Source organism: Anabas testudineus, chromosome 22 (genome assembly GCF_900324465.2).
Source record: "Anabas testudineus chromosome 22, fAnaTes1.2, whole genome shotgun sequence".
Lineage (NCBI taxonomy): Eukaryota > Metazoa > Chordata > Actinopteri > Anabantiformes > Anabantidae > Anabas > Anabas testudineus.
In genome coordinates this window covers 5,568,245-5,595,868 of record NC_046630.1, presented here as the reverse complement: position 1 = coordinate 5,595,868, position 27,624 = coordinate 5,568,245, and the positions used below count along the sequence as shown (strand labels likewise).

The 27,624-nt window shown below is 40.4% G+C and overlaps 1 protein-coding gene across 6 annotated transcripts; it reads left to right on the top strand.

The window, feature by feature from the left end:
• The first annotated feature begins 21 nt into the window (after positions 1 to 21).
• dtnbb (dystrobrevin, beta b) lies at positions 22 to 27,579 on the top strand. 6 transcript variants are annotated; one of them, XM_026339432.1, is made up of 20 exons: positions 22 to 390; positions 2,391 to 2,437; positions 3,636 to 3,703; positions 4,000 to 4,080; positions 4,210 to 4,423; positions 6,223 to 6,308; positions 6,616 to 6,770; positions 6,864 to 6,969; positions 7,456 to 7,622; positions 8,749 to 8,873; positions 14,460 to 14,534; positions 18,537 to 18,627; positions 19,409 to 19,497; positions 19,775 to 19,888; positions 21,092 to 21,188; positions 21,489 to 21,509; positions 22,822 to 22,981; positions 23,188 to 23,277; positions 23,488 to 23,541; positions 24,395 to 27,579. In XM_026339432.1, exons 3-20 carry the CDS (start codon positions 3,637 to 3,639, stop codon positions 24,418 to 24,420), a joined length of 1,818 nt encoding a protein of 605 aa, XP_026195217.1. In that variant the 5' UTR covers positions 22 to 390; positions 2,391 to 2,437; position 3,636; the 3' UTR covers positions 24,421 to 27,579. The 6 variants fall into 6 exon arrangements, with proteins under 6 accessions (XP_026195217.1, XP_026195214.1, XP_026195215.1 ...); XM_026339429.1 differs by lacking the exon at positions 14,460 to 14,534 and having other exon boundaries at positions 22 to 188; XM_026339430.1 differs by lacking the exon at positions 14,460 to 14,534 and having other exon boundaries at positions 6,867 to 6,969.
• Positions 27,580 to 27,624: the final 45 nt, after the last annotated feature.

The window sequence follows — 27,624 nt, the reverse complement described above, 5'->3', positions numbered from 1 at the left end:
GGTCGCTGATGATGCCGAGCGGAGCGGGGCGCTCGTACATTTCTGTGTGCGGCTACAACCGCAGTTCACAAGACTGAAGTCGAATGAAACGGGAGAGGAGCCTGAAATATGATGATGGATGGCCGGAGCCGCTTCTCATCGCTCAGGCAGCTGTAACATCGGCGGACACACGCGTGGATTCATTAAAGGTGAGAGTGCGGCTCTGAATCACGGAGGAAAGATCCTCCTTATTCACCCTGGACCACTTATCCTCCCCATCTGATGCTGCTGCTGCTGCTGCTACTGCCGATGATGATGATGATGATGATGATGCTCTAAACGCAACCTGCGTGATTTTCCTCCGTTAAAGGCCAGTTCCCTGCTGTGCTCCTTCATTCTGTCGATACACCGGTGAGAATTGAAAATATGCAGGATTGTCATTGTTTCTTACACACACACACACACACACACACACACACACAAATGATGATGGGCATCACGACACACCATTGCCATTGCGGAAATAAGGTAAAAATGCTGTTAAATCAGCAATATGGCTGCGTTTGTGCTCGGCCGTCGCTTCAGAAGTGGATTTGAAGTGTTGTGGGATTGCTCACCGTGAGAATTGAGGCTTTTGGAAACGGAGAAGTGAATGATATCAGCTGAAGGGAGATACTGCAGTAACCGAGTCCTTCTGTTGACTCGCGTCAAAGGATGTTGTCATTACCTCGAAGCTGAAGGTGCGGTTACAGTAAAATGCACCTTTACAGGCCTGTGATCATCACTACCCAGTCTTACTGCATCAAAAAAAAAAAAAAAAAAAAAACTACTATGAGGCTGTTATTTATGTGCAACTGAATGAATGCAAGTGGCTGAAAATCCCATTAATTGCGACCTTTATCTCTCTGATTCTGCTCTGTGCTTTTGAACGAGCTCTCATCTGGGGATTTATTTCGTCTATTAATTATTAAAAACCTGCGCCTTTTTCCTTATCTTACATAAAATAATAATCATATCAGTTAAACTGTCATTTGCTGTGAAGCATTTGTCACAGTGTTGTCTGCACATTGCACAGCCAAACCAAGGCCCGAGTTGCCTACTCATGAATTTCTGCAGTTACTTCATAGGCTGAATATTTACAATGAATCATTGTGTTATTTTGCTGACATGTGTTTGCTGGGTCTCCCACCACATAGCCAGTGCTTTCTACGCTTTCCCTCAAAGTGTACTTGTGCAAAAATATCCCCTTAATTTTGTTGCTCTGTTTAATATTTGATTTAATAAGTTATTAGGTGATCTGGTTTATCCATGTGCCATTATAACCCTATTAACATTTCCGTTTACTCTGACTGAGTTATTTTTAAGATTTGCCACAATAATGTTTGATAGCATTAAAATTGCTGTTTGATTTAGCACAAAGTGGTTTATTGCTGTCTTAAAATGCAGCCATCTGGTGGTCTTGAAATCAGTTATTATAATAAGATGTGAAAGGATGAGTAGATTAAATTAATTAGTTGACACACACACACACACACACACAATTGGTAATAACTATCTTTAATTTTTCAGGCACAATTGCAGAACATTCTCTGGTTTCAGGCTCTCAAAAGTGAGGATTTATTGCTTGTTGCAGCCACAGTCAGAACGTATCTAAATGAAATAATACTTGTATTGAATAACGCAGCATGTGAGTGGAAGGAGCCCCATCAAGGACCTTTCTTGGTGCCAGTAAACAACAATATGAACCACTCAACACAAGTCAGAGCTGCAAGTTTGTGACTGGAAACACATTCTGCCGTAACAGTACGGAGCTCATTGTTAGTAGAAAGGTGTCTCTGAAGAAAAACAAATAGTAGGACACCTCCCTGACTGCAGATTTCCTGAGGGTAGCAGAACCTTGTAGTCCATGCTTACGCTCTGCTGGTCAGCTGATACCCTCCACCAGTCACAACGCTCCATGTGAACATGCATGTGATCTAGACATGTTTTGGGTTCCTGGTCTGAGGCTGATTGAAGCACCCAGCACTCATCAGTCACTGTCCAACCGTAATGGGCTCTGTGTCCCATCATTAAGTGGTTCCTTTGCGGCTCAGTCTGTGTCATTAGCCCACAGGATGCATTCATTGTTGAGCGGGATGTCATGGAGAATTATCATTTGCACAGACCAGGGGCAGAGGAATGTTCCCTATCCAGCTCCCCAATATCTCTACAGGAGGAGAGAGGAGGCAAACAAAAGCACAAATTGAGAGTTAATTAAGTCCTTGAAGGACGGAGCGAGGGGAGGTGTTAATTACTTATTTAAAAGTCCACTACATATTGTCCACGAGGAGTAGCTTATCTCTCGTAGTAATGGCGACATCAAATCGAAAGACACCTTCACTAACTGCATCAATTTGGCTTTTTCTTCACAGGGTCGGCGTTTAGGGCTTCACTGTGTTTGACATTCAGCCAGAGACAGGTAAATAAGGAGGAGGAGGCAGTTTCCCAGTACATCAGACCACAGGTGTATGCTGCTAAGTTATTGATAACACAGAAAAATATCTTGACTTCATAAGAACATAGGGTAATATTACCTTTAGAGCACTATTAAATATCTCAGTTTCAAATGGAAAAGAAGAAAAATACATCTACTTTAAAGGAAATGACTTATACCACCACATTAAAACCCCTGATGACACTTTTGAAGAATACTAGACTAAGGGAATGAATGAAACGGTGAAACCTCAACTTTTTCAAAGGGGAGTGTGAAGCTGGAGCAAAACAAACTTCCAAGAAAAGGAATCCCTTTTGAAATGACACAGTTGACTCAGGCACCGTCCAAAATCTATTATATAATTTTTCAAACACAGCAGCATTAGGAGGCACATTTTTATTCTTATATAAATGCAAATTGTAAACACACACATTAGGGAAAGTTGCTGTTTTTCTGTTTACCTTTGCACAAAATTGACCCAGCCAAGAAATAATCTGTCATATGACCTCCTCATAAACAAATTAAACAAATGCGATACAATATATTAACTGCTTGCTGTTTCCTCTGTGAGTCTTTGTGCTCAGCTAAGCTAAGCTAAGCAGCTGCTAGTTGTAGTTTAATTCATATTTACTGTACAGATATGTGACTGGTATCAGTTTTCTTATTTAACAAGCGTATTTCCCAGAACTGTAACTTGAATAAAAGTCACAGATTTACCACAGCTGCCACCTTAGACTGGTAGTCTATTTTCATTTCCATGTGTAAATGAGCCAATACATCGTATACATTTCTGGTCTTTCGTAGCCTGGATTGTGTCCTATAGCTCTATAACTGGTTTCATCATCTGTTGAACAGTCAACAAAAAGCATGTAATCTACATATTTAAGTAACTTGTCAGAGCAATGACTAATATACTTTGATGGCCATGGTGGACATGATCTAATCCACCAGTGTTCAAAAGCTTATCTGTGCATTTAAGCCCCGTAACGCAACCACAATCATCAGAATCTTTACTCTACTTGAGTTGTAGGTAAACATTTCTGTCAGACAAGAATCATATCTTCCTAAAACTGAATGGCATCTGAGTGATTGTGTATAAAGCAAGAAGCTGTGAGTTGCATGTACTTCCACGCTGCTGTCTGTACAGTAATCACTGCGCGCTCTGCTGTTTGATGTCCCACAGAATGATCGAGGAAGGCAGTAAACGGGGCAAGGCCATGGTGGAGAAGAGACAGCTCTTCATGGAAATGAGTGAGTGGAGTCGACTGAGAGAAATCTCTTTTCACTATTCACAGTCAGCACCGGCTCATGTAATCCTATGACCGCCTCTAAGTTGCACAGGAGATGCGTGGTCCCTCACACATACAGTGTAATTCCTCCCACACGAACACAGTGATAGTGTTTAAATGCACCTTCAGGAAGCCGGATTGTGTTTGTAGGGAGTTTCATTTCATTTCATTAAAGGGAACCAGCTCAGCATTCATCTGAGAGCATTCTGCAGGAACGTTTGTTGAGACTCTTTTGTTGTTGTTGCTTTTGTCTTTCAGGAGCTCAAAACTTCGATGTAATCAGACTGTCGACTTATAGGACGGCCTGCAAGCTCCGGTTTGTGCAGAAGAGATGCAACCGTAAGAGTATTTCGATTCTTAAAGATTTTCCTTTCTGCTGTTATTATGACATTGTGTAACCAGTGGAAACGTTCCAGCATGAATACAGACGTGATTGATCATTGTGTGTGTTTGCTTCCCCCCCCTCAGTCCATCTGGTGGATGTCTGGAACATGATCGAAGCCTTTCGTGACAATGGACTCAACACATTGGACTACAATGCTGAGATCAATGTATCACGGTTGGAGACTATCCTGTCTTCCATCTACTACCAGCTCAACAAGCGGCTGCCCACCACCCACCAGATCAATGTGGAACAGTCCATTGGGCTGCTGCTCAACTTCATGGTGGCCACTTATGACAGGTATGAGGCAGGTGGTCAATGCTCAGGGTTGCCGCAGAAGCTATTGTGAGTGTACAGTATATTCATCAAGCCACATAACATTTAAAGGCAGGGGTTCTTTTGTTTAACTGAGGACCCAAGAGATGAGGACCCAAATGCAAATCACCCTCTAGACAGGCAAATATGATAAACGCAGTGGATTATTGGAAGGTTTAAGAAAAAAAACACAGACACACACACCAGGTCTGGATACAGCAGGGATTGAGTCCACGCTAACAGACAAATCCAGCGCGGGCAAACTTCAGGGCTTCAGACAAAGGCAGACAGCATCCAGAAAAACATGCAGGAATAAACAGGTCCAGGTAACAATCTGCAAACACCAAGATACAGGTGGGCTGACGGGGAAAGAGAGGGTAACAGTGACATCTGGGGGCTGGATAGGAGAAGACACAAGGCAGCGAAACACACAGCACTAAACGACACTATTCAACTGAAGCGTTGCAATCGTCAGACATGAGCAGTCGCTTCTGGTGGCTTATGTTTAATATGCTATTATCCTGTAAAGTAATCCTCACTTTATGCCACAGTGACCTCTTTTTCAGAAAAGCATTTAAACCTTACAATAACAATCAACTTACACACAGCTAATGTAATTACTGGTAGTCTGTTGCACTTGACACTATTATAATAACATTAATTATCATGCTGCTTCCTCGTCTTAGTCATAAATTGTGTTGTGAGTATACTGTGTTAGTGGTTAAGGAGGTTTAATTGAACTGATTATCTAAAAGATTTATGTCATGGGCATATTATTTTATAAAATGAGCGATAAATCAACTCTGAATAAAACAACACTAACAATCACACAACATTATTATGAATTTGCTAAATTTTCATTTCAAACAATTTATTTACCCAGTTTTAAATCGTTACAGACTCAGATCTGCTGGCGTTCTTCGCCTCTACTAGTGTGTGGTGTGTAAACAACATATGAATCAGCTGATGTTTCCCTGGTGATGTTTTACTGTACATCCGGTTTATTATTGACCGTAAAGCTTGTGCTCATTCTTGTACCCTGTGTGCTCAAATTGATTGTCTGCCTGCTCTGTCCATTCACAGAACAGTCAATTAGTTTACTTTTATCTTTAGAGCTGCTGTCTCCGTCTCGCTCCGTTATTATTCATGCTGCCATATCTCTGGGAAACTTTGTGGAAATGACTGTCTGTGATCACAGGAAGTGGTTTCACTATCTGTCCCTGAGGTCCAAACTGAATTAGGCAGAAGGGCTTTCATGTGCTCTGTTACCTCTGCTCGGAAGCCAGAGCTAAATGAATCTTGAAATGAAAGACCTTGTCTGTCTTGGCAAGTACAAGATATTTTGAAGGGTCTTGAGACTAATAATGACCTGTACTTTCCAAGTGAATCTGTGACTGAAGGCTTAGTTAAGAAAACTCCAAGTTTAAATGAGTTTCAGTACAGTTTTTTTTATTAGTTATAGATGTCTTTTTCTTCACAAATACTAAATTAATTATAGAAAACAACAGCACAGTGACCACAAACGACAATTAGGTGTTAATGTCATTTGCTAAAACATGTTGGTATTGATATTAGGAGCCAAGAGCAATGGTCATCCCAGACAATTGTAAAGTTACTGCAGGGAAATATGAGAAAAAGATGTATTTTATTGCTTATTAATGCATTTTGCTGATTAATACTATGCAGCTCAATACTAAGATGATACTATTAGCCCTTCCAAAAATCTCACTTTGCAGAATCATGTTTTTTCTTTTTATTCATTATTTATTTGTTTGTCCTTGCAGTGAAAGCCATGGGAAGTTGACAGTTTTCTCAATGAAAGCCATGCTGGCAACAATGTGTGGAGGGAAAATTGTGGACAAACTTCGCTGTGAGTATTTATTTGACTATGTTACATATCACATGGAAGAAATTTGGGATGTAAATTAGCAGCTTTTTCATTCTCTGGTCAGCTGTGCAAGCTATATTTCCACTGTCTTTACTAACAATATAATTCTTTGTGTAGTTGCTTAATTTAAACACATAGGGGCAGTGTTGGAACATAAATATAAGACTAAATATAAGGCATTTGTGTTATTTCAAATAAATAATAATGATTAATATTCACAGAAATAGTAAAACGTTTTTTACCCTGTTTTGGCTGAGAGTAACGAGCATCATATTTTGCTGCCCTGCAGATATATTCTCACAGATCTCAGACTCGAGTGGAGTCATGGTGTTTGCCAAGTTTGATCAGTTTCTTCGGGAGGTGCTGAAACTCCCCACAGCCGTGTTTGAAGGCCCCTCGTTTGGCTACACAGAGCATTCAGTGCGGACGTGCTTCCCTCAGCAGGTAGGTTCTCCTTCACTTTCTTCAGTCAGCTCTAGTAATAACTACAAACTCTCATTTAATAACTACACTGTGCACGTCTGTGTTTGTTTCTAGAAGAAGATCATGTTGAACACATTTTTGGATGTGTTGATGGCAGATCCACCTCCTCAGTGTCTCATATGGCTACCACTCATGCACCGACTTGCTAATGTTGAAAATGGTAAGATTTCTTTTTCTCTCAAGTATTTACAGTGTATAAAAACCTATTTTGCATCATGTATTAATGTTATTAAAGCAATTTAACACGTTTAGAAAATGACAAGTAGTGTTGTTAAAGGGGCTTTATTGTCTTTTAGAGTCTTTTAGAGCTGTGGGCAGTGAGTCTATTACCTAATTAAAAGCGCTGATAAACAATATAGAAATATTTCACTTTTACAATTACAGAAAAGTACAGTATCCTAAGTCTACTTGAAATAACAATAGAAGGTAAAAGTACCGGTTTGACACTAAAATTACTCTTTTCATAATATACATCACATCCTTCTAAAGTATCAATAAAGATTATGTGATGCATTGTCACAATTAAAAGAGTGATTACAATTAAATTAGAATTAAACTGCTTGACAAGTGAAATTAAAAAACAACTGTATTCTGAGGTTTTTGTGAGTAACTTGAAGCTGACAAGTTATGGTTCTCCAATTCTCAGTCTTCCATCCGGTGGAATGTTCATATTGCCGGAGCGAGAGCATGATGGGTTTCCGGTATCGGTGCCAACAGTGCCATGGCTACCAGCTTTGTCAGAGCTGCTTCTGGCGTGGCCATGCCAATGGTCCCCATAGCAACCAGCACCAGATGAAAGAGCACTCATCCTGGGTAAGACAAAAACTACGATCACGCTCAAGTCTGTGTTGTGTTGTTGCTTTTCTGAACAATTCAAATCTGAGGATGCTGAGTGATTTTACAACGTGGCTGTAGTCCTACGTTTCTGTCCTCTGCAAACAATCCAAGATGAATTTAATGGGGTTTTAGTTGTTTTGGCAAATGAAATAGTATTGACTGAATTTGTCGCGTTGCTGCTTTGCCTCAAAGCTTGATCGTTATGTTATGAATTGAAACAAGAGAAGTTAAAGGCGCTGGATCCCAAATCCAATTCCCAGAATGAACGTGTCGCCTCAAGACTTGAATGACATGTCTGAAAGCATGAAGCACAACACACTATGTGAAATATGAACCATAATGGGATTTATCATGACAACTAGGATCAATTTCTTCTGGATGATTTTTGCACTTTTGTGACAAATTGATGTAAATTGTGTGTCTATGAAACATTGTTCCCCTGTATGCCATTTACTTGCTTTGTCCCCCCCATGATTGAAAATATGGCTAGATATACAACATTACAGTGTTTCACCTTTGAGAGATATCTAGTATGAAGGTTTTACAGTGATGCACTTAAAAGCATCACTTGAGTAGTGTCTGCTGTTAATTTTATGATTGTTATTTTTTAAACTTCATGCAATATCCAAGTCATAATCATCAGCGTACTCATAATTTAGATCCCCCCCCCCCCTCCTGAAATATCCAGTGTATTTAACTTGGCCTGGAGGTCCATCAATCAAGGTCATTATACCACATTTAAATTACATGGTGTTATATTCCACAGTAGCATACACAGAGTTTTTATCCCTCATTCCAAAAACATCCACAAAATGCAGCATAATAACCAAATTGAATTTCAGATTCCAGCTTGTAGGGTCATTTGGATTGTAGCAGTCAACAACACTGTGTGTGAAGTTGCAGATACAAGCCCTGAGTTCGCACAAACAGCTGCTGATCCACACTTTTGACACAATAAACAAACTGTTGACCTAATTATGTAAATGAGCTCTGAAGCAGCTTTAAATGGTTTCTGCTACTCCAACACATTGGCAGCAGTGGAAACAAAAGACGAGGTGATAATGTTTTTGTTTTGTTTTGTTTTCTTTTGCCCTCCTCACAGAAGTCTCCGGCCAAAAAGCTGAGCCATGCAATCAGTAAATCTCTAGGTTGTGTCCCCATCGGAGAGCCACCGCATCCTGTGTTCCCTGAGCAGGCGGAGAGACCACAAGAACTCACCCATACTGTGTAAGTTCCAAGGCGTTTGTAACCCAACTGATTAATTGATCAATAACAGCAAGGCCCAGTGTGCTCATAATCTATAGCCTGTTCTTGTCATGTAACTGTTTCCATCTTTTCCATTTGGCTGTCTCTCCATGACTGAGCACCATCTCCCTTAGATGTCCAGCTCCTCATTATTTACTAACGTGGGAATGCTAATAAACTAGCCAGTTTCAGTGGCTGCTGCCGTTAACAGCACTGTCGTCCTCATCAGTCTGTTGGCAATGAAATGGGGACGTTGGTATAAATCTCACACGCCAGGCGTTCAGGCGCCGGGAAGTCATTATAGGAAATGCATTATACAGTATTCTGCTGCTGTCTTAAGCCCTGCACACTCATTTACATTTCAACTGAAAGATAGTATGATTTCCATAATCAATTCCACCGCTGAGGCACATCTGCAGTAGTCCACGTTGCTAAGGTCACCTCATCGTTTTCTCATCATAGTTGAACCTAAAGTCTGACACTTTGGGCCTCCACCAGGACAAAATGTAATAATGTCTCATAATAAAGGAGTGATTTATGAGTTTGCTCGTTGATGACATTAATAGGATCACAGGAAATTTCTCAACTTCCTCATTTTAGCACTCGACATGTCTCATGGCACATTTCATAACGAAATTCTGCTTCTCATTCCAGTCACGACCATAAATCTAAGATGTCTGTATTTGCTTTTGCTTCTGGCAAGTGTCAGTGAGAAATTGATAGAGAGTTTCATCACGGGAGAGAAACTAGCTCAGTGAACGCCAAGAGAAATAGACACAACATACAATAAATACACTACATCTGCAGGATTTCCTGTTTTACTGCATGATGGATACCATCATCTCTGATTCAGTTCCCACATCCAGGCTCTGCCTGCTGGCGGGGGACTTTTCTGCACTGTGCCCAAACATATGCCTGTAAGATGATGTTTACATTTGCATTAATTCACAATTTATCGCTATGTAGAGAATCAGCCGTCGACCCGGATGTTTTCCCCCAGCAGAGAGATGAGGCGATTGGATTAGCCAGCGTGGTATAGGCTGTGTAGCATGAAATCACATCGCCCTAGTAGATTAATATCGATCAAAATAAACTTGGTGGCTGTGGTGTTGATTCTTTGAGATGACGGAGGCCTCGGAAATACTGAGTTCTGTCCATTTGTGGTTCTTGGTTATTTTGGACTTTATAGCCCCAAGGTCTTAGATCCTTATCCTTTATCTCAGAATAATGTTTCAATCATGGTGGTTCTGTTTGAGTACTGTAAAAAGACACAATAGTTATTTTTCACTAGTGGAAAGCGCCTACATTAGCTCAAGTACAGTGTATAAGTTATTGGTTTACTTGTAATAGCTTACTTGTTACTCATTTCTCTGATTTATCTTTTTAAAACTTGCTCCACCACAACTAGCTGCAATTGACAATCAATAATAATAATAATAATAATAATCATAATAATAGTGTCAAGTATATTCCCCTATTTGAATGCTAAACGTGTTCTTCCAGCACTGGTTGTTTGACACAAATGTTCATTTTTGGGATAGACGTTTCAGAAAATCTTTGCTCTTATGTTCTCTTTAATGGACAAAGTGCATTCTCTTATTCTCACAAATGACATTTTAGCATATGTTCACTGACTTTTAGGATAATGGATGTGACTGTAGGACCTCCAGTTCATGTTTATATGTCTCTCTGCCTCTTGTTATGTCTGACGCAGGGAAGATATCTGCCAAACATCCCTGTCATTGATGATGGGGGAAAAAAAGGTTATTTTTGGTTGCAGAAGCATTCATGTTTTCATTTGTGGGTGATGATTAAGTAGCGCCTGTCATCCACCATGTCATAAAAAGATGTTTTTAAATCTGACAACCTTTCAGAATGTGTATTCATGGGTGATTACCATTTTCAATTTTTGGCTCCAATTTAAAGCTTCCATATTTAAATGTGCACGTCTTCAAGATGACAAGCTGATATATTGGCAACTCATTTTCAAAGAATATGCGTAAGCCTAACAGAATATACACACAGGTAAAAATATGCAGGTATTCGTTTCTGTTAGTAGTTGACATGGAAGCGGAACGGTGAATATGTAGGTTGAGTTGGAGTCCATGCAAAGTGTAAAGAGTACAAATTGTTCTTAGGGATGCTCTGCATGTAATATCAATTAGTAATTTCTGCACCTCCCAGCAAGAACTATTTCTTTAAATCCAACATAGTATTTGTAAATCTTCTGCACTCTTTGTATCCATGAGTGAAGGAGGAAGAACCAATGGTCAATTGCAGAAAATGTAATGGTGAAAACAGTAATTATCTGTCTGCCAGTCCCATGTTGATTTCCCTGCTGGCTTTAGAAATCTTCCCTTTAACTGGATCCCTCAGGTAATTAGTCACAGGAAAACTGCCAAGCCTTCAATTTCAGTCTACATTAACTCCATTTTATTGATGATACATAACAGAGAGCGAAAGCGAGAGATTTACTGTGAGTATGATAAAACTAGTGCAGTTGCCAGTCCTGATAAATGTTTTCTGTGAGGAGGTTGCATCCATCTCTGTGGTCTCTCAGGTGTGTGTGTGTGTGTGTGTGTGTGTGTGTGTGTGTGTGTGAGGGCTGAAGAAGTGCCTGTGAGTGAGTAATAATGGCAGAATCAGGGTAGACCGTCAGGTTTGATCAAAACTCCCAAATCGAACGGACACGAGTCTCCCAGTTGTCCAATCCTTCACATCGTCTTCTGACAGAGTGCAGCTATTCTGATGCTGTTGGAAATATTTACTGGCATCTGAAAGCAAAAACTGACAAACCAACAGTGAGCTGTGACTTGTGAATTTTCCCCTCAACTCAAACTCTCAGCACGTTTCTTTGGGATTTGTGTTTTGGAGAGAAGTTACAGGTTTGGGATGCTCTGTCATCTCAGGAACTTTAAATCTATGACACAGCTTCTTACCTTCAGACTTTAGAAACCAAAAGAGTTCAAATCAGGCAACTTACCCTTCTTTGCATGAAAGTGGAACACGCGCTAGAGCATCAAATTCTCAGTCCCATAGTTAATATTTAGCAACCAATTTCCCACTCTCGGTATAATCCTCAGAAATCCCTCAACATTTGAAAATGCCTTCTCCTGTTTTATGTCTTTTTTTATTCCTCGGGTCAATGCAGATTCCATCAGTGTCATTAAAATGGAAGTGAATAGGCATATAATTCACTTTTCTGTGAGTGTGAGCCATTGGTTTTTTATGGCCGAGGTACTGACAGCCTCACGGGGGGAAAAAGGAGCGCCGATGCCAGTAAGAGAGGTTGCTTTGTGTTTGTGTATTATTTTTAGCGGCAGCCATGCATCCGTTGTTGTCTGAAATAGGTTGAATGAGTGTATGTGAAGCACCACAACACTTAATTTTCTCCGTGCCTCTGCCAACTGCCAAGTACAAGGGTAGTACATTGTCATTCAGTGCACGCAGGTAGGACGAGGCTTAGCGCATTGCAGACTTTGATCTCTTAGCACCTAAATGTTGTGTCAGTTCATTCCCATTTGACCTCTGAGACACTGGCTGGATGTCCGCACCGTGTCCTTAATCAGCGTTTGTCCTGTCTGTGAACCGTGGGGCTGCAGACACTGATGTAAATGAATTAGAACATGTGTTATTATTCATTCAAAATAAGAAAAACATTAAATAATGCTACACTGAGCCTTTTTATGTAAGAAGAAGTGCTTTTTTTTTATTGTACCCTACTGTCCCACATTATTTACAATGGTTTATTATATTTTATATTTGTAGGAGGATAGCTGTGAAGAGCTTTGACTTATGTAACTTGCTGAAGGTAAGGGAAAGAGTTAAGATATTTAAATGCGGTCATAGTGTAGACAACAGAGACAAGTTTGTTACTTGCTTTTGTCCTGATAGGATGGTAGTGGATTTATTCTTTTTTTGCAGTTGAGGCATTTTAAGCAAATGGCATTTCCCTAATTTCCAGCATCTATGCATGTGTTAGAGAGAAGTGAAAAGACAGAGTCACGGTGAAGAGCTAGAGAGAGAGAGAGAGGGAGAGAAAATCTACATCGTCATAAAGTCACGTGACCGTCGAGTTTCCTTGGAGACAGCAGCAGTGTAGTACATTCAGATGCTCGCCTGCTCAGTTGAGGGCAGATTAGGAATCTGGCAACAGCAGCAGTTGGATGTATTTTGCCAGGCAGGTGCTTTCTCTCCTCACAGAGGTAAGTGCGATGCCTCGTCTTCTGTCTGGAGCTCACCTTCAAGGTGCATTACTGCAAGATAATAAGCATAAAAATGAGAGGTGAACGTGTTTCACACAAACTGAGATTGGACTTGGAGTATTTGTGCACACTGTGTGCTCGTGAAGGAGACTACAAGGCAGCATGTGCAGCTTTGAGAGGTGACAGCTGTGTTTTCCTTTTGCTATTATTAACTTATTGCTTGAAACATAAGATTTAGCAACACTGTGTTTGTGCAAATGGTCTTAGAAACTAAAAATTAGGACTGATGAATTACTCATGTTGAATCGTCTATGGTTTTCTTTGAGCCAGTCCAGTCCTGAGAGAAATTTAAATGTATGAACCAATAAATAATTGTAACATGTCTTTAAAAAGTGTATGCTCAAACCCTTGAGCATCCGCATTAATGCAGGAAAAGTGTACTTTGGTTTATGAATAAACTGCTGCTGCTAATTATTTGAATTTAATTATTAGTGATTCACATTCCTTTTCTGTTGTGTTTTTCTGTGCACAATAATAATAATTTAAAAAAAGCAAAGTGTTGAAGCACTTTGTGGCATTTAGAAAAAAAAGAGGCTTTCAGCTTATCATGCTGATAACAGTATTCTGCACAATATGGATATAAATAGTTTGATTTGGCTGAAAGATGCTGAACGGCCAAATCTGCAACTGTTCAGTGCTTTGAGTTTTAGGTGATAATGAGAGCTTTAAATAAATCAGTCAGTTACAATGGAAGAGAGATACAGTATGTGCAGATAGAAGAGCTACAGCTACAGGGCTGTTGTGAGTGGCTACTATTTTCTGTGCTGGTGAAATGTGAAGCTGAGAGCACCTGAGATGTGAAGAGTGATATTTTGATCTGCTAATGAGACGCTGTGGCGCGGGCCCCAATGAGCTCGCCGGGGCTACTGATTCAGCCGCCAGATGGACCCCGTAGCTTTGTTTACTCTCGCAAATTACCTCCTCCAAAGTCACCTTTCCTAGTTTTTCACACACTTCCAGTTTAATTAGATTTCTTGTCGGCTGTTGTTGCTCTTGCTCATGTTAATTGGGTTTAGGCTAATAGCCTCAAACACATTTAAATTCCTGGAAAAGTCAATTATTTTGTAACAATTTAAAGTTAACTCGAGTACAACATGTTGCCCATTTTGTGCTCCACACTCAGTAGTTTGTAATGACCCTCCACCCCCTCCTACCCTCTTTGGTGCATTTGGATTAAATTGAAGTCGGGATCGCTGATTCATGATTATTAATAAAATGCAAATGCCCTCTCTACCATTCCCCGGTGATAAGCACCACAGGCGTCTGCAGTGTAGCATTAAAGACCTCTAATCTTGTCTTTTAGTCAGCCGAAACCAGTGGCCAACAACATGAACGACACAATGCTCATGTCCTCCGGGGCACCTACTCCTACCAAAAGGTAAGCACCCTCAGGCAAAATGTCTTTTTCCAGATTTTATTCAAATTATTCCACATAATTAGCTTCACTTTTGTGATAGTCGCCTCTAACGTATTCTTTAAAGAAGGCAAAATGTCACTTGGAGTTACACACACACAAAATAAGTCCTTTTAATCCCAAAGAATTCAGTCTGTGCTCAGAATAGGTGACATATTGGCTCTCATCAGTGGAAATAACAAGAATAGCGCGACAAATTGGACTACAGATGTTTGATTTGTTTTCTCACACTTGACACACATTTTTGCATCTGAGCAGCGTGAGTGTATTTATAGAGGAATATTTGTTACGCTGTCATGAAGAATATGCGAGCACTCCTACTTAAAGGGCTGATTTGACAAATAGATCATGATAGAATTGGAACCTTATCACGTAAGCAGATAGCAGCCGAGGCCCCGTGAAAACAGTCTAATTGTCCTCCACATGCTGGGTAAATTTTCCTTTTGTGTTCAGCATCTCTTTAACATTTCTTTCTGGCAATTTGTGTTTGCAAGACGGGTCTGCTCTGGGACCTAGGACTCACCACAGCACATTAGAAGGGAAGGGATGTCACTGTCCAGTGTAGAAAAATAATAGAAGTGTGACCATCCACCCAGTTTGAGATCACAACACAGCAGAAAGCTTTGGCGGAGAATTTAGGAAGTGCTTGAATGTGTGTGTGCCTGTTTTTTCCACTTGGGCTCCTCTGGGCTGGGTTACAGTATGACACCGAGGACTCAGACACCCAAAAGGGAGCTGCAAAAAAAGTCCATCATGGCAAGACGGAGCCTTAAAATGTACATTTCCAAACATGAAATCTGCCAAAGGGCTGAGGTCACTCCACTAATAACTTATTTCTTTGTGGAAGAAGAAGATTTCCTCTGTGTTTTTGGAAACATTAGATGCTAACAAGCAAAACTAGACTGAATATCTCGTTGAGGTGAACATTTTGTGCAGTGCAGTCTTTTGTCTGAGGGTTGACAGGATCACAATTAGAGCAGGTTAGAAGGAAGCCAGAAAGATAGCAACACCCGGGGTGGTAAATGATGCCTTGCATCCAGACCAGTGGAGGTCAGTGGGAGATATCTTGTGTTGCAGCATGTAGAGGAGGAAGGTGACACTCTCCTAAGGTTTGTTTCACTGTGGCAGTAACAAAGAAGCCCGATAACCTTTGTCTTGACATTTTGCTCTGTGAGTCAGAGCAGCTTTGGGAACATGTCATGCACTGATGATGCCATTGCCTTGAGGGGGGGACATAACAACTACAAAGCTGTCGTATGTAGGGCAGGAATTGTGCATTAAGTGATGCTTCTAAAATAGGTTGTGTTGAGCATCAGCATTGATGCTGGTAGATAAGGTGATGAATGAGCAAAGAAAGAGCAGGTTTGGTTGCAGGAAACAGAGAACTAGTTGTTATCAGCATCTCTCTGCGCCACATCTAGGTTGTAAATATGAATCTATTGTTATAACTACAGTGCATTGGTCTGTCTGCTATCACATGAAGAGCCCATGAGTCAAAGATGTCACTGCTGAATAATGCAGAACTCCTGGTGGCTCTGCCTCAATTCGAGTGCCCCAGACTGAAAAGCAGCACCACCACTCTCCTTGTCTGTTGACCCTCTCAGATTCCACTTTTTGTCTGAAAGCACAAAGCACGTTCACAATTGTGTCAGTGCAGAGCTGAAAGTGAAAAAACGAAATGAAAAATAGTGTGGTCACCGTGCTTCCAGCCTCCATCACAGTCTGCACTCTGATACTGTCTGCTCTGCTGAGATGGCATCTGCTCCCTCCTACCTCGCCCTCTCTCACAGTCACGCTCACCGCTAGCTGGTTCTCCAAGGGCAAACCGGCAATTTAATACCTGTTAGCCATGCAGAACCACGGCAGCAATAGATAAAATTTGGAAAGGCAAAACACAATACTGTCTTGAGCCTGATGGGTTTTAATTCAGAGTTAACAGCTCTGCCTCAGGGCCGGTGAAGCAGCAACTTGTGTTTCCATCAGGACTGTAAAACCTAACTGCTAAAATATTCAATTAAATAACATCAACATAAAAGCTTAAATGTTCATTACTTGACATTAAAATAAACTGAACAGCAGAATCTGCAAAATACTCTGCATTAATTAAAAATTAATTCACATTTATTTAATTACTGTAAGAGTGAGTTTACATCTGCCTGGTAACAGTCAGACAGCAGTGACTGATTGAACATAGCTGCAGAAACACAGAATTTTCTAAAAGAGATTGTATTTACTGTGTATCTGAGTAATTGAAGGGGCAACCTTTCCAATTTTCATCTTGCGTCTTATGATTGTAGTCAGGGGAGTACTGTACATGAATAGTATAAATTCCCTACGGCTTTCCATATATTAAAATATCCCTCTGCTTCTGGCTGAATGACTCAAAAACGCATTATAGGATGAAGTGGGGCACATCAGCAGTGATGTTTCCAGATGTCACCAGGTCTTTCAGCATTAAACACCCTCAGTTGACCCATATAACTAGCAAACAGACAGTGGCAATGAGCATGAAGCTTGTCTCATACTACCGTACTGTTTAATACATGCTATCTGCCAATTAAAATAAGGTGCATCATCCCCTCAGATGCTTACAACATTCAGCCTCTTAAAGTTTTGGCCTTTGTGTCACGAAGCACATCAGAACACAATGTTCAGGTGCACCGTCTTCCCATTTCGAGCAAAAATAGAACCAGCAGTGTCTGAGATGTTGTGCTTGCTTAAAAGAGGCTTCGAATGTGCAGCTGAAATAAAAAATACGCTGGAAAGATGCCAGTCCAGGAGAGCTTCAAGGCTTTACATGCATCTTTATCCAAAGGCTGGCACAGTTTCTCAGGTAGTAGCAGGAAACTCCCTGAAGAGGCACAGCCAGGAGCAGCATGTTGCCTGAAGACTCAGACATGCAGTCCAACTCCAAAAGACCATGTAGGGTCACAGCCTTCCCTGAGCCAACCCAAGCAGCTTCTTGATGATGTGAAAGTATAACTTTAATCCTACAAGAAACCTCAGGCACTGTCTGTGCTTTAGCCTGAGGACGAGACTGTAAATTATTTAGAGAGTCCCATTTAGACATTTTTTTTTTGACATCTTCTTCAAAACAAGCGCTTTGACATGTTTGTGGAATGATTCACTTTCTCTCTGCTGCAGAGCAACTGAGTTTTCTCAGTCAGGTGACGCTATCTTGAAATGAGTCGAATGATCTGCCAAGTATTTTAAGATACCATCACTGAAATAAGAAAACCCTTGAAATAAGTAGGAGCCGGAGCAGCTAAAATTATCTCACACTGTCTTTTTATTTTTTTTATCTTGCTCATAGAAAGATAAGATTTAAATGCAAATGTCAGTTCTAAGGCTGGTTTGCAGTGTGTTGTGGGCCTGGGTAGCGAAGCCTGCAGGGACTGTGGTTGTTGATGTGGCATTTTTTTAAGTCAGATTGCGTTTAATGGTCTTAATCATCGCTCACTCTCCGTTCAGAGTCAGAGTGCACCCAGCACCATTTCAACTCTCCTTCACTCCTAATCGCAGGCCGCCGGCCGAGAAGGAACAGCATATGTCCTGTCATCTGTCCGTGCCATATGCCACACCCATGATCATTTAAAGTCTCATGCCTTATTTGACATTCCCAGTCAGTGATGAAATGGCCAGAGCGGACATTGGCACAATCACAAATGCATTTGGCATGCTGCGGTGTCTCTTATCTGTCGCAGTTCATTGTTATGCCCAATTATCTCACACTGTCTATCAACACTGGAGTCAAAGCCATGTGTCATTTATTAAGGTCACCTCATTTATTACGTTTTTTTGATGCAAATTCTTTTATATAACCACTTTGACTGTACAAACTTTTCTTTCTACTTACATAAGTGTTTGACATTAGAAACATTGCTGCTTTATACAGTATGTGTGGGTATGTGTGTGTGTGTGATGCATCTCTCTATCTGTGATCTCTCTATCTGTGACTTTGGGCAGTGTCTTGGAGAGTCCCAGCAGGCTAGATGAGGAGCACCGCCTGATCGCTCGCTACGCTGCCCGTCTGGCAGCCGAGGCGGGCAACTCCACAGTGAGTGTCTCATAGGATGTCCCGTTGTGGGCTTCAAACAACCTGCATTTTAAAAGTAATACTTTGACAAGTTACTGTTTGGCACTCGGAAAACCTCCACTATGTCTCCACTATGTGTGTTATAGCCACAGTTACAAAGACTATGATTATTTTCTGTCAGTTTTACATATTTGAAACACAGTGAAATAAGAAACATCTGAGATTTACTTTAAAGTTGTTGGCTAATCCCTTAACATCTCTGTTTTGGTTGATTTTAGCAACATCTGTGGACACTTTAATTTACAGCAGATACTTCTTTAGAAAAACAACAGTTTTCCATAACTAACTTGCAAAACTTGAAAATGATCAGTTGTCAGAAAAACAAAAACAAAATGACTGTTGTCTTATTTCAGAGACGAAGATGATCATGGTCAGACTTTAGCACAGCAACAAATACAGTGTGTTTCAGTTGTATGGTGCTAATGTGAAGCAGCTGCAGTAGGACATGTATGGTGCTGGATTACATGCAGGCATCATTTTTCTGTGAATTCCCATGCTTGTGTTGGAAATCTGAATCTGGTGTGCAAGTGCTGGACTATATATATACTGAGTGGTGATTTCATAAACAATATCAAACATAAGTAGAACCAAAAGTCAGGTTTGGTTTTGGAACTTTAAAGACCTTTAACTTGGCCTATATATTTCTCCAAGGCATAAATTTTTGTAATAAATAAGTTAAAATATATCTGTTTATGTTTGTACACTGTCGTTAAAGCCAGTCTATGATAATTTTCTTTTCCAGCAACAATGTCCTCCAACAGATTTGAGTTTCAACTTTGATGCTAACAAGCAGCAGAGACAGCTGATTGCCGAGCTGGAGAACAAAAACAGGTACAGCTTTACATCACGTTTCCTTTATTCACTGAAAACAAACATGAATTGAGTGGTTGGCAGTGGCGTCTCTAAGTACTATTACTTACTATGATGTATGTATCAATAATGATAATCAGGACACACACACTCTGCAAGCATTTTTCTGATTATACATACTTCTACTAAAGTAGTAATTTAAAAGCTTTCATGTGAAACCGACCTCTCTGCTGTTGAATAAAGAACCTCTGTACCGCTTCCGATATTGTTTAGTTAACTGATTGTCTGACTCATTCAGGGAAATCCTCCAGGAGATCCAGAGGCTCCGTTTGGAGCATGAACAGGCCTCTCAGCCGACACCAGAAAAAGCCCAGCAGAACCCCACACTTCTGACTGAACTGCGGCTCCTCAGGTATCATCCACCTCCACAAACACTAATAAGAGCGTCTTCCTCCCAACGAAAGGAAGGAAGAGCAATATATTAAAGACGTTGAGCGGGAAGACCACACAAGGGCTGATGTATTTATGTAGTCTGAAGTCATCATTCAAGTAGAAATAATGCCTTCCTAATTCAGGAGGGTGTTTTGGAATTAGCTTCACCAGCAGCAGTGGCATGGACATTTATCATGCTGACAGGACGCTCAGACCCCTGGGTTCAGTTCTTGGAAGAGACTCACCCTGAGAGGACATTTGTTGAGCACTTGTTGCCCTGAATGACTCCTTGTTTATCTTGTCTGCCCTAAATAATGAAACAGCAGTGAGGTTTAAGGTCAACACTCATGACAAAGTAAAAAGTTTATAATAGTTTAATCTTGTGTAGAATAAAATACAGGCTACCCATCAATCCTGGTCAATTATATACACCTTCATGTTCATTTTTTGGCATATTAGAGGAATGTTGTACCTGCAGGAATCCATTTATTTATATTTATTAATAAGAAAACAGAGTAAGTAATAGAATAATATCACCAGAGGACATGTTTGTTTGTGTTCAGCTCACTCAGCCTGTTTGGAATTCAGCCTTTAGACCAGGATATTAACCTGTGGTCACTGTTTTATCTCAAAATGTGCTCGCTGTGTTTGGAGCGGGGCTCAAAGGCTCTGATGTCGTGTTTTCTTCGGCAGAACAAGAGCAGAGATGTTTCAAATCTGCAGATGTTTGTGAGTCTTGGAGCCTCACCAGCGATGGCTGCAGTTGTTTGAGTGTAGTTACAGACAGTGAACACCAGAGGGTGTTGATGATAAGCCAGGGTCCATGCTACACATGTCATCATGCTATGAATTATTGTGTAATCACACTGAACAGATTTAGTTTGTGGTCTAAAGATCGCATCATAGTTTGGCTCCAGAAAATATATTCAAAATGCTTCCGGTTAATCAGCTTAGCAGATTTTTCAGGTCACAAGATGGCTATCTTCTCCAAATTCTCAGACTTTAATCATAATTCAATGCTCCTAAATTATGGAAGAGCTTGCACCAACTGTATGTACTCTATCTTCTTGGGAAAAAAATATGTCATGTTGTGCTGTTTAAGTAACTGGATTGCTTTTGTTTGAGATCATGCTCAACAAATAAACTTGAAACTTGAAGCATTTGTTCCGTCCTTATGCCGCAGACACAGGAAGGATGAGCTGGAGAGGCGCATGTCAGCCCTGCAGGAGAGCAGACGGGAGCTGATGGTGCAGCTGGAGGGACTCATGAGGCTGCTAAAGGTAAGACCATCACCTGCTTCGTGAGGATACATCACATGTGTGGGACAAAAACGCATCACAAGCAGTAATAATAATAAGCATCCAACTAAATGTTCTTTAGCATTTACAGTGTCAGTGCTAATCGATACATCTTTAAAGCCTGAGGGCGTCTGGCATGTTGGATGAAATACAGTGATGAGAAGTTATGTGTGGCGTGCGGTGCATGCGGAAGATCCCTTTCTCCTTCTTCTTTCACTGCTTTAATTCTGTTGCTCTCACTCTTTTTGCTCTCCCTTTCTGCTTACCTTTGCTGGCTGATAGGATGAGGAGCAGAAGCAGGCTGTAAGTTGCCCTTAATTCAGTTTGTAAGGCTCAATACCTGGCTCTAGTCATAGCACTTAGTTTAATGCCTCTATAACCCCCTTCACACAGATGTGATTGAAGGAGGTTTCTATAATAGATTTTAGGAAGGATGTTAGGGGAGATGATAGGATTTCACTCTCTAACTGGGTTACACTGATCTAGTCCTCTTATCCAGGCACTTATTTCTAGCAGTAGCACAAAAACCAAACCACATACTGAGACACAATGTTTAAAACCAGGTTTCTCAGGTCTGCGGTCCAAACTAGTTGAGAAAACTGTGTTTTTCTTAGCCCAAATGTCAGGGACCTGTTCCTTTCATCGGCACTAACAACCTCTCGTCTAATGTGACTGCAGTCTGGCTGGCCATCTGCTGCCTGGCTCCGAGCCATCAACCTGGGCCTGCACCAGTCCCAGAGACACACAGTGATCCTTTCTCTGTGAGATATAGCTCCAGACTCAGCACAGGGCCCGTTCGCTCACTCACACATGGCTCTCATTAGCTTCTTGATGAAGTAAAGGTGGACTACAGAGACACAGAGCATAGCCAGCCAGTGTAGGATTACCAAGTTTTTCTTGCCTTTAAACCATTGCTTTTATTTGTTCTCCCTATAAGGATTAAGTTCTTTTGGTCACATCTGTGTCTGTGTTTGTTTTAATAAAGTCACCTTCAAAAACAAAAAGGTCGTCTCTTCTGAAAGCTGCAATCTGTTATTGCAACACAACATCTTCAACTTAACACGCCAGAACTGGCTGTGTTGATGAAGAGATTAATTGGATTTAATTTGGTTTTTCACTCCGTCTTTTAGCCCAGATTGAAAGTTTGCACACCTAAAACAACCCTGTATGTCATCAGGAAAGTCTACACTGTACTGTACCATCTATTTGTTAACTTTGCCACTTACAAACACTGGTTGGCCTCTTTGTCACACTTAAATATATCTTTCAAACTTGGTAATAAAGTATTTTACTGGTTATACAAAATAAGCTCTAAATTCCTGAACATGTTTGGAGAACAGTTTTTAGCTTTGCATAAAAACTGGAATATATAATATCATGGTAGCATACAGGAGCAGGAGTGGTGTTTGACCTTCTCATCTGCCTCTAAACAAGTCAAACAAACAGATTCCTTCAACATTAGTTTCATAAATCGCTGAGATTAAATACATCTGTATGTTTTGAGCAGACAGATTAAGTGTGATAATAACCAAAAATAATTCAAAGATTATTCTCCATCAGCATTGGAGCATAGACTTTACTGATGATACTGATCATGGTTGTCTGTATGTTGCAGTCCCAGTCCGGAGGCTCCCCTCATTCTTCCCCCAGTCACGGTGCAGGCTGCTCCATGCCCATGCCCATACGTTCCACCTCAGCTGGGTCCACCCCAACTCACACACCACAAGACTGTCTGGCAGGGGTGGGAGGGGACGTACTGGAGGCCTTTGCTCAGGGTAAGTCTGCACGAACACCCGAAACGAACAGCTTTCATTATTAAATGTGTTTAATGTGGCCACAGAATAACCTGATGATAGTAGTAACGCGGTGATACAAAAACACCAGCACCAGTTGTACTTGAACTACCTTTCGCCAAGCCTTACACTCCAAGACAAGTAACTACGACTGTTTTTAATCTGGTTTGAAATCATCTGTTTCCCAGGTGTACCTAGAAATCTTCGGAATGATCTATTAGTTGCTGCTGATTCAATCACGAACACCATGTCATCACTGGTGAAAGAGCTCCACTCAGGTTAGTCCATAACACATGTTTAATGGTTTGCATATGTTTCGTCATCTGGACTATGTCCTGTTTCTGTTTCAAATTCCCTGCAACCGGTATCCTTCCCTGCGTTTTTGTGTTGGCGTCGTACGAGCATCTGATGTTTTTCTCTGTGTTTAAGTCTCTAAACGGTGGTGACCAGAAATATTAACACTGAAGTCTCATGTTTTTTTTTAAAAGTTGATGACGGGGGAGAAGAGGAGGAGACCAACATGAGGAACGGTGGGGACAGAGGTGAGTCCAGTGTGTGCTCATACAGTAGTTTCCTCAGTGAACCTTTGATAGCCCATCAAACTATATAGTCGTAATACTCTCTACACAGTGTGCAACTCAAAAACAGATTATAAAATGATTTGTGACAATCATAAAGATTGGTATGACATGCATTATTTCCTTTCTTTTTTTCAGCTGAAGCAGAATGAAGTAGGGATGATGATTCATAATAAGATATTAAACATATATAACATACTACAGAAGGCAACAGCAGCTGCTGTTATATTCATTTTATTTTATTCCCTTAGTTTAGTTACTTATTATGGTCTTTTTTAAATATGATAATGATGAATTATCTCGTTATCTTGAGAAAACAACCTGGTTGTTCTCATCAGATCATGGGAAAAACATCTTTTTCCTTTTGGTCAAGTTTATGTATTAATAATCTTGTTATCTCAAAAATAATTAACACGTCATCCATTAACTAACCCATTATCATGAGAAATGAACCTGGTATTTTTGTATGCCCAGAAATAACATCGGGTTTTCTCACGATAACAAGATGATTAAATCGACCCATCCTGAGATAGGAGAATAATTAACTCAGTATCTCAAGATAAAGGGGTGAAATACAGGGACTGCATTATCAGTTCTTGAATTCTATATGTAATAATTATTTATATGAACAAGTTCCACAAAAATATACTTGTTTAGCTTTTTAAAATTAGCTGCTGCCACAACTTTCCATCCACAATGAGCAAGGCAATGTGCCAGGTTGCCACAGAGTCATTTATATTTTTATTATTTTACTAATTCATCCAGGCTGTGCAGGCTGTCAGCAGCACTAAATAAGCTCTCCTTTGTGTGTATCCAGGCACAATGAGAGTACAGAAGCACTGAGGGAAAGACAACAACATCCCGTCCTGTAAGGACACACAGTCATCAACTGGGACGAATCAGCAACAACAACAACAACAACAACAACCCCCCTGGCATTAGCACGTAGAGTAATGCATGCTGTAATCTAACAGGATTTCACTATGTGAAAAAAATGTTTCTTCACGCCTTGCAGGTAGCAAGATGTGTCTAATTAGCGAGTGTGTATGTTGTCCTGTAAACAAAAACTGCTGTAATTACCCAATGATTTCCCTCATGACTGCTAAGGAACGGCTTGCTGTGCTTTCTCCCCCCACTCTTCCACTGCAGCAGACCATTCTGTAAATAAAATACTGTAAACACACGACCACGGGAACGCCCCGACTTGCAGGTGACCTCCTGTCCTAACATGTTCCCCATAATGGCTTTTTGTATGAGTAGCGCTAGTATTCCTTTATTTCTTTTTTTAAATTATTTTTGCATGAAGTTGCACTCATGTCTGAATTTAGGTACTGTACCATGCTATGCCAGCTCTGTGTGGGTTTATGATTGCAGCTGGGTTGACACAAGTGTCAAATTTATGGTGAGCGTGTTCACTTGAGCGTCAGTATTCTGATAATTTACAGCTAAAGCAATGGCCTGTTTACAGCAGCCATGAAGTGTTCCAGTCTGTATATTTGGAGAAAAATATTCTTTCCTGCTGAAAGTGATATACGAAGCAGAAGGAGATCGTTGTATTGTATTTGCTAAGCCAGGCTAACCGGTTCACTGGCAGATATAATACTTCCCCAAATTTCAAACCGATTACTTTAGTCATTTAGAATATTATTAAACTGTACAATTCTAAAACTAACTCTGAATATAGCTGCAGTCTTTGCCTGTATACCAGCTGTTCAGCTGCACCCATCATTGCAGTGTGAAGATGCAAATTACCAGCTTATCCTCGTTCTGAGGACACAGTATGAGCTGGTCTCCAGAATACTGCGTGCATGTAAACACACTCACTGAGTCACACACTGTTCTGCTGCTACTGTGCTCTCAGTGAGCCACCCCTGCAAATAAGAGGGCTGTGCAGTTAGGAGAAACCTAGGGGCTACTCCAAACACAATAATGTCTTGTTGAGTCTCATTTTCTCCCACTGGGAACTGAACCACCTGAAGGGCATTGTAACACCCAACCCAGCACAGTGCCTCTTCCAGAAATACACTGACTAGCTGGTAGCCTCAGTATTTATTGTGTAGGGAAGCACCTCAGGATGTTTATTAGTAATGACCTTAGGCACTGAGTTTTAGTCGTGAGTTACAAAATGAACACACATAGTATGTGAGGATTTCAGGAATTAAGGAAGTGCTTAGATAGCTTTATTTAGCTCATTAAGGAATACTGGAAATGTTTAAGTGCAATGAAGGTAGGTGCTCAGGGACTGCAGAGCTACTCTAGGTGAAATTTGGTGGTAAGATCCTTTAAATGTTAGAAATCATCCTCAGAAGCTAACGGTCAGCGATGATTTTAATATGAATGTGAAGGGTTTCATTCCAATATGCATCCACTGATGCTCACAAACTAGTCCTTCAGCTTTCTCGTGATTCGTGTCGTAAGAGTTTGTCAAGAATTCCTAAAGTGGTTCATTTTATTCTAACTTCACTTGTCAATTTTGGAATGAAACTCTTTAAATGTGTAGAGGGAAACAACAGCAAGTGATTAGATGTTGGGTAAAATGAAAAGAAAAAAGGTGGATTGTAGGACGGTGATGAGTTTTTCATAAGTGCTATTTGGTGATGCATGTTGTTGGATATAGTTTGTCTGTGTGTGAATTTGTGTCTTTCATTAAAAAGCAAAGCGACCTGCCCTTTACAGAGGAAGCAGTCATCCAGACAGATGTTTATTTTGAGTCAGACAGAGATCTCGTCAGTGTTACCTTTACTTTTTTTGTCTTCTGGTTCAATGTTTTTTGCTTGTTTTTTGTCATTCAGGGTTCATTCATCTCAAATTAAAGATGAGCAATGTCTGATTTTAATAAATGTAATACAGTAATAAAGGTCTGGGGGCAGTTTTAGAGTTAAACGTTCTCAAAGGGAAGTAAAATGGTTAAAATCTGACTGAACTAAGCCAGAGAAAGTGTGAACTTTTTCTTTAGAGATTTGTACAGTAAGCCTGTCCTATAAGCTAAGTATAAGGTTTCAGCAGCCTGTTACACTGTGTCAAGAAAAAGAATAATATGAGGCTCCTCTGTTATTATTGTTCTAAATGTGATGTTTTTTATCATTCGGTTCTCTGTTCTTCTATGTGTTGTTATTATTATTATTGTTCTTATTCTGGTTTACAGTATTAGTGGCGTATAGTCATTGTAATAAGTTTGTCCAATCACAGACTCACGTGCACACTCACACTTGCATAGCTGCCCAAAGATGAATTCCCATAAAGCCAGTATAAAATGGAATCGGGCTAATTTAAAGTTTCAGAATTTAGAGATTAAGAATTTCAATCGTTGCTGTCTTCCCCTTTATTCTGGCCGTGCATCTGAATGCAAAGCGTTTTGTTCTTCTTTCAGTTTGTGCCTGTAGCTGTTCTGTGAAGTGCTGTATAAAGTAACCATTCAGCAAATAAGCTGAGCTCTCAGCCTTTATGTTGACGTTTTAGTCTGTGACTGATTTATTTATTTAATACGTTCTGGGGGAAATCTTATGCTTAGCCTTTACATTTGTGCCAAACTGTTTGCAGACATTGTGTGTCATACAAATTACAGGTATATATCAAAGTATATCTGCATTAGTATGCCGTTGTTGCCCATAGTTTATTCACAAAATGCCTGGACATGCTCACATTCGACAGTTTCCACTGCTGGAATCTGCTGGACACATTTAATAGTTCACTACGATAGAAAATACATTCCAAATGTACTGATAGACAGTCACTGATGTCATTTTAACAAGTGTGGAGGCAATACTGTATACCCCGTCAGAAGACACGCGGGGTAATACAAATAAAACACAGCCAGTCAAACAGAGGTGCGTGCATTGTGAACCTTTTATTGTTTGCAGAGAGACGACGTGCACAGAGGGCAACCTCGAGCGCTCCCCTGATATTTGTTGATATGTGTGTTCTGTACGATTCTGCTTCTGGTACACATTTGTTTTTTCATATTGATTTTACAGAACATAGTTTTATGTCACAAAGCCACTGTCTTTTGTAAATAAATCAAATGTGTGATATATTAAAAACATTTAA